Raw genomic sequence first — 14,276 nt, forward strand, 5'->3', positions numbered from 1 at the left:
TCATCATCATTGTTCTTCTGTTCATGTTTTCAAGTCTTTTGGATTTCATTCATTCATATTTCCAGGTTTCCATGTCTGCGTTTCTTCAGTCGTCCTCGTTCTTCCAGGTTCCTACAGGTTCTTCCAGGGGTTTTCCAGGTTCTTCCAGGTTCCTCCAGGGTTCTTCCAGGTTCCTACAGGGTTCTTCCAACGTCCTTCCAGGGTTCTTCCAGGTTCCTACAGGGTTCTTCCAGGGTTCCTCTAGGGTTCTTCCAGGTTCCTACAGGGTTCTTCCAAGGTCTTTCCAGGGTTCTTCTAGGTTCCTACAGGGTTCTTCCAGGTTCTTCCAGGATTCCTCTAGGGTTCTTCCAAGTTCCTACAGGGTTCTTCCAGGGTCCTTCCAAGGTTCTTCCAGGTTCCTACAGGGTTCTTCCAGGGTTCCTCTAGGGTTCTTCCAGGTTCCTACAGGGTTCTTCCAGGTTCCTACAGGGTTCTTCCAAGGTCCTTCCAGGGTTCTTCCAGGTTCCTACAGGGTTCTTCCAGGTTCTTCCAGGATTCCTCTAGGGTTCTTCCAGGTTCCTACAGGGTTCTTCCAGGGTCCTTCCAAGGTTCTTCCAGGTCCCTACAGGGTTCTTCCAGGTTCCTACAGGGTCTTTCCAGATTCCTCCAGGGTTCTTCCAGGGTTCTTCCAGGTTCCTACAGGTTCTTCCAGGGTTGTTCCAGGTTCTTCCAGGTTCCTACAGGTTCTTCCAGGGTTGTTCCAGGTTCTTCCAGGTTCCTACAGGGTTCTTCCAGGTTCCTCCAGATTTTCAGACTTTGTAAGACCCTGTGGGAACCCTGTTCGTCCGTGTTCAGGTCGTCAAGTGTTCTTCTGTGTCTGATGCATCATAGGAACAGTGTGACATACCTCCAGACTCTGTGACCCGAGTCCAACCCACACAGACCTGGACCTGCAGGACCAGGTCTGGTCTGGTTAAACTGATCCTTTAGGTCCGTTCTGGTTTCATTTGTGGATGTTTTCAGCAGGTCACATGACGCTCCACTTCCTCCAGTAAAACATCAGAACCAAATCAGAACCAGAACCGGAACAAGAACCAAAACCAGAATGAGAACTGGAACCAGAGCTGGAACCAGAATCAAAATCAGGACCAGGACCAGGACCAGGACCGGAACCAGAACCAGAACTGGAACCAGAATCAGCACTAGAATCAGAAGTGGAACCTGAACAGGAACCAGAACCGGAACCAGAATCAAAATTAGAACCAGGACCGGAACCAGAATCAGAGCTGGAGCCGGAACCAGAACCAGAACCAGAACCAGAACCTGGTGGAACCGCAGGCCTGAGTCCAGGGTCTGAGCTGTTTTTTATTTTATTCAGTTTTTCTTTGTTGTTTGTCTTCAGTTTCACTTTCACATCATTTTTATCTTTTCTTTTTTCTATATTTTGTGATTTCCTCTGTTGTTTCATCTGTTCTTTTCAGTCGAATGTTCTGAAGCTGCACATGAACCAAAGTAAAATAATCCATAATCCACCTTTAAAAAAAAAACTAAAGCCTGTTCTGAAAATGTAATAAATATTTAATATTCATGTAAATCTGTGGGAAAACTAAAGTTATCAGTAAAAACAGACGTTCGTTTAAAGTAGAGAACGAGTACTTCTATTGAGTAAAGTAATAAAGTATTTCTACCTTTTATACATAAATACAAAATGATAGAAATATGATAAAACAGTAAAATGAAGGACAATACTTCATATATTTTATAAGTTGACGTGAAAATGTTGGATTTTCAACTAATGTAACAAGTGGACGTTAATGGAAGAAAGAAAAAAATATGTCGGATTTTTTTCATTTAACTGAACATGAATATATTTACAGTTACTATTACAGATGTGGATGATACGGAAGAGGCTTAGGGCCACTGGGAAACCAACAAATTAAGGTCCCATATTTTATTTTATTATTATTATTAGAAAAAAGTCAGAATTCTGACTTTAATCAGAACAATAATTTAAAAAAATATTGGACCTTTTTTTTCAGTGGCCCTAATCCTCTTCTGTAGATGAATAATCAGTTAATTGACAGATTTTGTTTTTTGTTGGAAGGACATTTGTGTTTTAGTGCAGAATTAAAGGTGTATTAGGTCTGAGACGGTGTTTAAGGAGTTTTTACAGTTAAACAGGGCTGTGTATCGGCAAGAGTCTGGTGACACAATACAGATCCCAATACTAGGATCACGATATATCATGATATATCACAATACTGTTAAAAAGGCAATTATTTTAAAAATGATTTCCTTGAAGAATTGAATTACAGCATAAATCTGCACAAACACTAAACACATTTTTATTTCATCCCAACAGGATCTAATGTTCTATCATAAAATGTTCAAACTGTGTTCAAACTGAAATTCAGTTTCACAGACATGACAGTTTCAGATCCTGTTCAAATGTTCAGATTCTATTAGTTCACAACTAACATCAGAACAGGATTTGAGTTCAATCCCAACAAAGGAACCAACATTATTTAATAACAGTGTTAAAAAATAATAAATAAAATATAAACGAAAAAGAAAAAACAAAAATGAACCTCCACAATATCTGCATTTGAATAAATACCTAAAAATATCGATAGTCCTTTTTTAATATCGATACAGTATTGTGAAATGAAATATCACGATATATTGCAGAACTGATATTTTCTTACAGCCCTAAAGTTAAATGTTCTTTTTTCCTCCTTCCTTCTGCATCACTGTCCTTTCTGACGTTCCTCCATAAAATACACTGATATTATTTCATTCTGCTGTAAACGTCGTGTTTATCACAGATGTTCGTTCCAGTTGTAATCGTTGTGGATCAGCAGAAAACGAAGATTTCATCATTTCTATCTTTAGTAAAAATTTACAGATTTAATTTCCCTGTGTTTTACTGATAATTGACTAATACTTAACAATTGTACAAATACACCTAATTCAAAGTTGATTCAGAGTGTGCAGGTCAGTTCAGGTCTTTGACAGTAGGACAGGACTCTGCTGCCCTCTAGTGGTCAAACACATCAACTACAAGGTACTGTACGACTACTACTGAGGTGTTTTTGTTTTTTTTTTTTAATGCAAATTCACTCAGGTCCATAAGTATTTGGACATGACACTGGTTTTGTAATATTTCCTCTGTTCAAAACCACAGTGGATCTGAAAAGAACCCATCAGATGTACCTGAAAAGTGGACTTTAAGATTTAATCTAAGACATTTAACAAAAAAAAGCACTTTCAGGGGTTGGATTAAATACGTTTAAACTTCTTCCTACTCCTTTTTGACCGTACAAAATTCAGACTTGCACATACTTGAAGATAGATTCTGTTCATTTAAATGTTAGTTTGTCTTTGTCTTATTTTGCTTTGTTTCGTTTTATTTAGTTTCTTTCCATTAAATAAATAAATAAATAAATAAATAAATATTACATTAACCGTTTACTTTAACCCTCCAGTGTCCAGGTAAGTATATGAAACACACTTTACATTTCATGTTATTATAGAACATGTTATTTTTCACAGAATTCAACAGTTGTTCATTTTTCCATCCTTTAAATCCATCCCATAATAAACAGTGTTAAATTCCTACACTAACACCCTTCGACCAACTGAGTACAAAACACACATTTTAACATTTAACATTTGGCCTAAAACCAAAAATAATAATAATATGAACCAAACTTGGTGTTAATCACTGACAGATGACAGGATGGAAAAAAAATAACTAATACAATTTATATGTAGAATATTGAAAAAAGAAAAAGCTTTTTGATTTTTTTTTTTTTTTTTACCTCCACCAAGGACAGCAGAGGTTGTTTTCATCAGGGTTTGTCTGTTTGTTAGCAAGATAACTGAAAAAGTTAAAGGATTTTGATTCAATTTTCAGGAAATGTTGATACTGGCACAAGGAACAAAGGATTACATTTTGGTGGTGACTGGGGGGGGGGGGGGTCTGCGCTGTCCGAGTGCTTTTCTAGTTTGGTTTTGTTTTTGCTGTTTATGGCTCATGTTGATGAAATACACAAAAACATAAGTATCTGCAGAAACCAGAGGGTTAATCATAGTTTATAATTTTCCGAGGGTCAGAACTAATCGAACTCTGAATCAGCGTCATGTCCAGACGTGTCCTGTGAATAAAAAAAAAGACAAAATGTGAAAAAACAAAACTGGAGAATTAAATAAATGATGTGTGTTTGATCCAGGTCTTAAAGTCACAGATCCATCAGCGTCTGGTGCAGTTTTTTTTTATTCAGTAAGAGCCAAAAAAAAAAAAAGAAGTGAAACATGCGTGAACTAAAGACACGCTGAAAAACAACAAAAACACCAGAGATACAAGATGAGAAACTATGGTCTATACAAACCTCTCTTACACAAACTGTTGTGGAAGAATCCTCAAAGTGCTCGTGCATAAGGAGAAAACCTGACGAAACAAACCCACGTCGTATAGAACTCACACAAATGCATCATCATGATCCCAAACAATACTCAACTGGTGAAGGTTTTCACATCTTTAAAGGCAGGAGTGATTAAAAAAAAAGAAAAAAGGAATAAGGTCACAGTCACACCAGCAATAATGAAAATAAAAACATGTAACATCAGAGTCAAAACAGTAACAGCTCCAATAATTTACACAGTGGAATCTGAGAGTATGAGAAACGTCTGAAAATGTGAAAAATCCAGTGGAAGAAACTCTGAAAACTGAATTCTTCTGGTGTCGTGCTCTAATTTTCAGCTTTTCTTGTAAATATTCGTGTCATAAACCATTAAATCTGAGTTTATGAAATGTATTTGTATCAGATATTTGTCGTAGATGATACAGTATCGAGGCATGAGAATGAAAACGACCAGTCCATAAATGATGAAATAAAATAAAATATAATAAAATAAAATATCTACAGCTCAGAGAAAATGTGAGGGCTGTAGAAACAACATCAGGATGTAGAAATGACAAAAAAAGAAAAAATGAATAGAGTCATAGTCACACCAGCAATAATGAAAATTAAAAAAAAAAACAAAAAAAAACAAACAAACCTAAAATTAATTAAACTAAACTAAACAAAAAACAGTATAAGTCCAAATCTTTTCCACAGTAACTGTATTTAGAGTGTGTCGACTCCACAGTGAAATCTGGCAATAATATGAGAAACATCCAAAAACGTGAAAAATCCAGTGGAAGAAACTCTAAAAACTGAATATTCTGGTCATAAACAGTTAAATGTGAGTTTATTACATGTATTTGATCATAGAGCTTCAGTTTTAAGGCAGGAGTGCTGTGGCCTCAAGAGTAAAAATTCAACACTGATGTTAGAAGAAGGTGTGTATTTGGAAAATAAACGGTCCAGTTCTGAAAAAAAAAAAAAAAATTATCTACAGCTCAGAGAAAATGTGACATGATGGTTGTAGAAACAGACCAGGACGTAGAAATGACCAAAAAAAAGGAAAAATGAATAGAATCACAGTCACACCAGCAATAATGAAAATTAAAAAACTAAAATTACATTAAAAACAGAAAAAATGCAAATAATTTCCACAGTTGTTTTTAAATGTACCAGTGAAAAATCTAGTGGAAGAAACAGTGAAAACTGAATTCTTCTGGTGTTTTGGTCTAATTTTCAGCTTTTCTTGTAAATATTTGTGTCATAAAGTGTTAAATCTGAGTTTATTAAATGTATTTGTATCAGATATTGATCGTAGATGATACAGTATCGAGGCACGAGAATGAAAACGACCGGTGATGAATAAAATAAAATAAATAATATAAAAATAAAACAAAATAAAATAAAATAAAAATAAAATACTACAGCTCAGAGAAAACAACCAGTTTATAAGTGACAACAAGTTCTGCAAAAAATAAAGCAAAAAACAAAACAAAAAAACCTACAGCTCGGGGGAGATGTGACATGATGGTTGTAGAAACAGACCAGGATGGAAAAATGACCAAAAACAAAAAAAAGGAAAAATGCATAGAATCATAGTCACACCAGCGATAATGAAATTTAAAAAAAACAAACAAACAAAAAAAACTAAACTAAAATTAGACCAAAAAAAGTAAAAGTCTAAATATTTTCCACAGTCACTGTTTTTAAAACGTATCGACTCCAACTGTGGAATCTGGAAATAACATGAAAAACAGGAGAAAATGTGAAAAATCCAGTGGAAGAAACTCTGAAAACTGAATTCTCCTGGAGTTTATCTGTAATATTTGAGTTTTTCGTGTCGTAAACCGTTAAATCTGTGTTTATTGTGAGGACAGTGGTTTAGATTAAAGCTGGTTTTAGTAAATCTGGGTTTAAAGACTTGATCTAAAAGCTCCAACACTACATTTATTGTATTTTTGGGTCTAAACGAAGCAGCTTTTACAGTGAAAGTAAAGGGATTATTGATGGAGTTTGCTCAGTCCTGGTCATTTCAACGTCACTAGAGTTCGCAGAAACAAACGGCGATCGAACGCTGGTCGATAAACGGTGGTTTTTACGGTTTTATTCAGATTCACGGCGTCGTCTCAAACTGAATCTGATGAATTTAATGTTTACGTTGATGAATCTCATGGAAACGAGACGATGAAATACTGACTTTATTCTCATCGTTTTTATTCTAATGCGTCTTTTTCTGTTTCAGCTTTTTTACCTAAATGTCATCGTCGCATCTTTTACTTTATTTTCATCTTTGACCAAATTTTACCAATTCTTTTGCTTTGTTGTGTCTTATTTTGTTTCATTTGTCCTTTGTGCATATTTAAAGGTGTTTTTATTTTATTTTATCTCTGAACTAAATTTAACCTTGTTGCATCTTTTAGTTTTTTTAAATCTTATTTCATCTTTAACCTAATTTTTTCTTTCACATCGTTTTTATTTGAATGTGTCTTTTTGCGTTTGTTTTTTTAACCTAAATTTCTTTGTCTTGTTTCATCTTTTACCAAATTTTGCTCCAGTTTTGATTCAAATTATTTTGTGTCTTAGTTCTTTTATGGATCTTTAAAGGTTCTGTTTTTCTTCTTTTATCTTTTAACTAAATATCATTTTGTTGCGTCTTAGTTTCTTTTTTTTTTTTAAATCTTGTTTCATCTTTAACCTAATTCTTTCATATTGTTTTTATGTTAATGCGTCTTTTTGTGTTTCAGCTCATTTTGTTTTTTTTTTACCTAAATTTCTTCTTGTCGCATCTTTTTATTTTCGTCTCGTTTCATCTTTTACCAAATTTTGCTCAGTTTTATGATTCATATCATTTATTTTGTCGTGTTTTAGTTCTTTTATGCATCTTTAAAGTCTTATTTTTCTTCTTTTATCTTTTACCTAAATTTAATCTTGTTACGTCTTAGTTTTTTTATCCTATTTTGTCTTTAACCAAATTTTTTTCTTTCATATCTTTTTCATTTTATTACATCTGACTTTTCTTTCATCTAGTTTTGTCTTTTATGTCTTTTTTCGTCTCATTTCTCAGTTTTATTCTCTAAAAACATTAACCAAAACCACTGCTTAAACGTTTATCAACTGAGACTAAAGTGTTTTATCTGAACGTTCTTTGTTTGTCTTGTTTTTTTCCTGCAGTGACGACAGTAAAACAGACTAAAAACCTGAACCTTTTACCGTCTGTCAATGGTTTTCACACGTATTTGTACCAGATATTGATCGTAGATGCTACAGTGTCGAGGCACGAGAGTGAAAACAACCAGTTAATAATAAGTGATGAAAACACTTAAAGTAAAGCAGAGGTTCAAACATCCGGCTGATCCACCTGGATGTTCTGACCCACTTTACATCATACTGGTCTGGAGGTGGAACCTGAACTAAAACCAGTCCGACAGCCCGGACGCAAATGTTCAACACTGATGGTAGAAAAAGTCGTACAGTTGGAAAACGAGTTCAGTTCTGCAAAAAAATTTTTTAAAAATCTACAGTTCAGAGAAAATGTGACGTGATGGTTGTAGAAACAGGATCAGGTCGATGAAGCTCACGCAGAAACTGAAAACAGACATTAACAGCCTCAGAGCCGTCTCCTCAGAACCGTCTCCTCAGAACCATCTCCTCAGAACCATCTCCTTAGAACCATCTCCTCAGAGCCGTCTCCTCAGAGCCGTCTCCTCAGAACCATCTTCTCTGAACCGTTTCCTCAGAACCATCTCCTTAGAACCATCTTCTCTGAACCGTTTCCTCAGAACCGTCTCCTCAGAACCATCTTCTCTGAACCGTTTCCTCAGAACCATCTCCTTAGAACCGTCTCCTCAGAGCCGTTTCCTCAGAGCCGTTTCCTCAGAACCATCTCCTCAGAACCATCTCCTTAGAACCATCTTCTCTGAACCGTTTCCTCAGAGCGTCACTGGAGCCTCATGTTCGTGTTTCAGTTCAGTTTCAGACACGTCGGAGCCAAGACGCTCAAACAACAGGTTTATTTGGAGAATTCCCCCTTATTCAGTTGTGTTTGGTGACAGACCTGGGTCCGGTTCTGGTCCAGTTGTAAATCCACTCCACAGTCGTGGGTCCATGTGTTCAGTGTCTGTGACGGCGTCGTGTTTCCAACTGGGGAAACGTGGTGGAAGCTTCGCCGCCGCCGTCGCCATCCAGATTCAGATGTCTCTGAGTTTAAATAGATCCTCCTCCACCCGGTCCGACCAGTACCCGTCCCGGTCCCGGTCCGTTGGGGCCTCATCTGGGGGCGATCTCCGGCAGCAGCGGCGGCAGGTGGAGGCTCGGACACGTGTCCCGGTGTCGGAGTTTGAACATCAGCTGCTCCTTCTCCTGTGAAAGCCTCTGGTTGGCGCCCACCTGCCTCTCCAGCGCCGCCTTCAGGTCCTGCTGCTCCTTCGACATCTGCCTGGAAAACCCAGACGACGGACGCTCTATCATAAACATATTTACACCGTGCACTTCACTGTCCAGAGCCACTTCTACACTGAGATCCTGGAGAAAAGGTCGGATGATGACACCCCCCCCACCTTTTTTTTTCACCATTGACTGATTTGACAACTGATAATAATAATAATAATAATAATAATAATAATAATAATAATAATAATTGCACCACACTGGACCTTTTTATTATGTGAATCAGTTAAGTCTAAGCATAAATAGATTAGGTTTAATAGATACCAGTTAAAGGTGACGTCTCATGTCAGATTTCTGTTTCGTTTTCTGGTGTTTTTACTGAAGGATCTGATGAATGGTCTAATAAACGTCTCCTGTGGTGGACCTGGACTCAAACTAAACCTGGGGTTTGTCCGGTGTCGTCCACCAGGAGGCGACGTTTCAACACTCACTGAATCAGACTCTGGCAATTGTCGATCCGGACTCTGAGGTCCTCATTCTGCTGCAGGATGTGGACGATCTGGTCCTCCAAAGACAGGTTCTTCTCCATCTGAGGACGAGGAGGAAGAGGAGGAGAAGAAAAAAATAGTCAGAGGAAAGAAAAAGGTGATTGAGCAGAAACATGACTTCAGTGCATGTGTGTATGTGTGTCCTTGTGTGTGTCCTTGTGTGTGTCTGCCACCAGGTGGAGCTGCAGCTCATTCACCTCCATTTGTCTACATCTGCCTCATATGGACTTACGCCGCGTCTCCACTACGTGGAACCAGCTCGACTCGGTTCGACTCAGTATTCCTGCAGACCGTTTCCATTCCAGGACACTACCGACTTTACAGTACCTGGTCGTCATAGCGATGCGGCGCGTTATTTCCATGTCGTCTGTTCAGAGTCGCTGATAAACTGGCTCGTTGCGTGTTGTCTCGTCTGAATTTTTACGTCTTCCACCAAAGACTGAGTCTCCTGGACCGACCATGGTGTAGTTGTGGGCTGTTCTCATGTGGGTTAATGCACCGACATATTTACTGTCCACTAACGCATCTGGTTTTTGTAAAAGGGCGGGTCACAGAGAAAACTGTCTGACCAATCAGTGGTCTGCAGTGTTTACGTCAGTTTAGTATCACTTGGAACCTCGGCGGAGGTGATACCAAGAAACTAGTACCGGGTACCAGGTTCCAGGTCCTTTTTCATAATGGAAACGCAAAAAGGCCGAGTTGAGTCGAGCCGGTACCACACAGTGGAAATGTGGCATTAGACTCCTGTGTGTGTGTGTGTGTGTGTGTGTGTGTGTGTGTGTGTGTGTGTCCTACCAGAGCGTCCATCTGCCGCAGCTTCCTGTTCTGCTCCTGCACGCGCTCAGTCTTCATCTCGATGACAAACAGCAGAGACTCCTGCTCCGACTCCCAGAATGCACCGGGGCTGCCATGGGCCTGAGTGGTCAGTAGGAGGTCAGTTAACGGTGTGAGGTCAGAAACACAGAGGTGGCCCCTGGACAGACCCTGACCCCTGACCCACCTGGACAGACCCTGACCCACCTGGACAGACCCTGACCCACCTGGACAGACCCTGACCCCTGACCCACCAGGACAGACCCTGACCCCTGACCCACCTGGACGGACCCTGACCCCTGACCCCTGGACAGACCCTGACCCACCTGGACAGACCCTGACCCCTGACCCACCAGGACAGACCCTGACCCCTGACCCACCTGGACGGACCCTGACCCCTGACCCCTAGACGGACCCTGTGACCCCTGACCCCTCGACGGACCCTGACCCCTGACCCACCTGGACAGACCCTGACCCCTGACCCCTAGACGGACCCTGACCCACCTGGACGGACCCTGACCCCTGACCCACCTGGACCCTGACCCCTGACCCCTGGACAGACCCTGACCCCTGACCCACCTGGACAGACCCTGACCCCTGACCCACCTGGACGGACCCTGACCCCTGACCCCTAGACGAACCCTGACCCCTGACCCACCTGGACAGACCCTGACCCCTGACCCCTAGACGGACCCTGACCCCTGACCCACCTGGACAGACCCTGACCCCTGACCCACCTGGACAGACCCTGACCCCTGACCCCTAGACGGACCCTGACCCACCTGGACAGACCCTGACCCCTGACCCCTAGACGGACCCTGACCCCTGACCCACCTGGACGGACCCTGACCCCTGACCCCTAGACGGACCCTGACCCCTGACCCACCTGGACAGACCCTGACCCCTGACCCCTAGATGGACCCTGACCCCTGACCCACCTGGATGTTCCTTTGCAGATCCTTCTTAAACGTCGACTCCTCCACCCTCTGTTTCAGCTGGTTATAGATCTGCACCTCCGACCTCAGCCTGTCCACCTCCACCTCCACAAACACACAGCAGGAGAAACCGTTAAAGAGGAGGAGGAGGAGCAGGAGAAGAAGAAGAAGGAGAAGGAGGAGAAGGAGAAAGAGAAGAGGAGGAGGAGAAGAAAGAGGAGGAGGAAGAGAAGGAGGAAGAGAAAGAGAAGAGGAGGAGGAGGAGGAAGAGGAGGAGGAGAAGAAAGAGGAGGAGGAAGAGAAAGAAGAGGAGGAGGAGAAGAAAGAAGAGGAGGAGGGAAGAAGGGCAGTAGTAGTAGATGTTTACCTTCAGGACCTTCTCCGTTTCCTCAAACGTCTCCGTCAGTTTGATTTTCTCTTGACTGTGTTTCTTCTGCAGATCTGAAGGAAACAGGTTCATTTATTTCACATCCAACAGTAAAACCACGTATGTCCAACAGTAAAACCACGTATGTCCAACACGTATGTCCAACAGTAAAACCACGTATGTCCAACAGTAAAACCACGTATGTCCAACACGTATGTCCAACAGTAAAACCACGTATGTCCAACAGTAAAACCACGTATGTCCAACACGTATGTCCAACAGTAAAACCACGTATGTCCAACAGTAAAACCACGTATGTCCGTTCAGTGTTTCACCTTCCACTTGTCTCTCGTGTTCATCGTTGGACGCTTTACTTTTCTGCTCAAACAGGACGTTTAAGTCGGCCGTCGTCTCCGTCTTCACCTGAAAATAACATGACAATACAGTCTCACCTTAAGGAGGCTTAAATCCCCTTACATGAGTTTAAATCCCCTTAAACAGGAGGTTAAACTCACCTTAAACTCACCTTAAACAGGCTAAAATCCCCTTAAACAGGAGGTTAAACTCACCTTAAACAGGTTAAACTCATCTTAAACTCACCTTAAACAGGCTAAAATCCCCTTAAACAGGAGGTTAAACTCACCTTAAACAGGTTAAACTCATCTTAAACTCACCTTAAACAGGCTAAAATCCCCTTAAACAGGAGGTTAAACTCACCTTAAACAGGTTAAACTCATCTTAAACTCACCTTAAACAGGCTAAAATCCCCTTAAACAGGAGGTTAAACTCACCTTAAACAGGTTAAACTCATCTTAAACTCACCTTAAACAGGCTAAAATCCCCTTAAACAGGAGGTTAAACTCACCTTGTCGAGGATGCTCAGGACGAGGGCGCACACCTCCTCGTCTGCGTGGCCTTTCAGAAGCTCCGCCCTCTCTGGGTTCCCATTGGCTGAGAGGACTTCCTTTAAAATCCTCAGCTGCCACTCAAAGCGTTCCAGCTGTTTTTCCAGACAGACGTCGGCCTCGTCCGCCGTTCGCTGACCTGAACCACAGCAGACGTTTACCGTATTTATCATCCTCAGTCCAACTGTCCGACCATCATCCGTCAACCTCATATTTATTATTACCAACATATTTTATTTGACTTTAGTATCTATTCAAATTATTATTCATTTTATTTTTTTATTATGCATTTGTATGTTATTCTTGTAACATTCATGTGTCTCTTTCTTTACTTTCTCCACTCGTTCATCAATACTTAAAGGCCCTTCCTGTCACATGATCAGCATCCCATGATGCACTGGGGTTTTACATTGACCACGTGTCTTGTCTGATGGCGTCTCTGTCAGTGAGCAACTGCTTTTTTTGTTTGGGTTTTTTTTTTTTTTTTTTTTTACAGGTTTCATTCATTCATAGTTTTTCTTAAAGATACGTTTTAATATTTTACGTGGTTGCTCTTTTTCATCCTATTGTTTTTTCTTTTATTTAGTTATTTTTTTTCAGTCAATTTTTACTTTTCATGCTTCTTACTCTTTTTTTAACATCATTCCTTCTTTTTAACTCTTTGATGCCTGAGTGTCTGGACGCTCCGATCTTAAATAAATGGGTCAAAATGACTCCAGTTCAAATCTGTGTTTTTGACACTTTTGTCATTTTAAAATAATCATTTGTATTATTTTGTGGCCCACAAAAGAGCTATTTCATATTTTAAATATTTTAGTTTTTGTTTTTTTGCATTAATAATTTTTTAATGTTTTTTTTTTTTATATTTTCAAAATTTGAAAAGCAAAGTATATATAGTATATAATAAATAACAGCAATAGAACAATATTAACTCTGTGTAGAATGAGTCAAAGGTTGAAATGTCATTCTACTGTAAATGAATGTGGGTCATTTGGACCCAAATATGGACGCTCAGGGTCGTAAAAGAAAAACTACAACTTCATAAAATCTATAAAACATAAGTTAAAGGTTTAAATGTCATGAAGTCATTCACATGTTTTTGAGGAAAACCTGGAATATGAAATAAAACCCACTTTTTATCCCAAAGACACTGAACAAAAACAGCCTGAGGGTCATTTTGACTCATTTATGCATCGAAGGGTTAAAGTCATTCTAAACAGAAGGATCTTGTTTGTGGTTTGAGTTGAACTCGTCTAATATGTGTTAAAGTTCCTCTTTTTCGTCTCCAGTTCCTATAACTGTTCTCTGCGTCACGTCCTTCTGTTTTTTTAAACATTAATCATTCGTGTGAACCTGATTCTGAATGACGTTGCCTTCAGGTGCACGGAGGCGTTCAGGAAACGCCGTGTCTCTGTAAACTCATTTAACGTGTCCACACTTGTTTTTCTTTTCTTTTGGACACGCAGAACCTTCCCACCTGCAGACATCTGACTCCGACGAAGCGAAGCCGATGATTAACGGAGTCATTTTAACGAAAAACTGGAAAAACAAAACAAAAGGACAAGACGACACAGAATAAAACAGGAACAGGCGACGCATCATGGACTCAGAGTTCTGTAAGAATGGAGCCCTGGGGACTGGACCTGGACCTGGACCTGGACCTGGACCTGGACCTGGACCTGGACCTGGGCCCGGACCCCTGTTATTAAACTGTTGGCTTGGACTGGTTTGGTCTCAGTGTTTCCAGCTGAACCTCACCTGTGTGATTGTACAGGGATTATTTATTAACAAACGGAACCTAAAATCACACAAAAAACATGTAATAGAAATAGGAAAAAGTTAGATTATTTACTGTTTTTTCCCCAAAAACATGTTGAACAAACCATTTTTGTAACGTAGAATGAACATATAAATGGAAAACTTAAGAAAAAAATTAC

The 14,276-nt window shown here is 40.0% G+C and overlaps 1 protein-coding gene across 2 annotated transcripts in view; it reads right to left on the minus strand.

Moving 5' to 3' along the window:
• Positions 1 to 6,884: 6,884 nt before the first annotated feature.
• The window catches only part of ccdc69 (coiled-coil domain containing 69), a 31,660-nt gene continuing 24,268 nt past the window's right edge, over positions 6,885 to 14,276 (minus strand). For both annotated transcript variants that reach the window (XM_030145821.1, XM_030145820.1), the window contains exons 3-9: positions 12,300 to 12,478; positions 11,770 to 11,857; positions 11,435 to 11,508; positions 11,071 to 11,172; positions 10,115 to 10,234; positions 9,263 to 9,360; positions 6,885 to 8,820 (exon numbers count right to left, since the gene is read on the minus strand). In XM_030145821.1, coding sequence (XP_030001681.1) covers positions 8,652 to 8,820; positions 9,263 to 9,360; positions 10,115 to 10,234; positions 11,071 to 11,172; positions 11,435 to 11,508; positions 11,770 to 11,857; positions 12,300 to 12,478 — 830 coding nt within the window. In that variant the 3' untranslated portion in view covers positions 6,885 to 8,651. The remainder of the gene's footprint in view (positions 8,821 to 9,262; positions 9,361 to 10,114; positions 10,235 to 11,070; positions 11,173 to 11,434; positions 11,509 to 11,769; positions 11,858 to 12,299; positions 12,479 to 14,276) is intronic.

The sequence above is a fragment of the Sphaeramia orbicularis genome, chromosome 10 (assembly GCF_902148855.1).
Source record: "Sphaeramia orbicularis chromosome 10, fSphaOr1.1, whole genome shotgun sequence".
Classification (NCBI taxonomy): Eukaryota; Metazoa; Chordata; class Actinopteri; order Kurtiformes; family Apogonidae; genus Sphaeramia; species Sphaeramia orbicularis.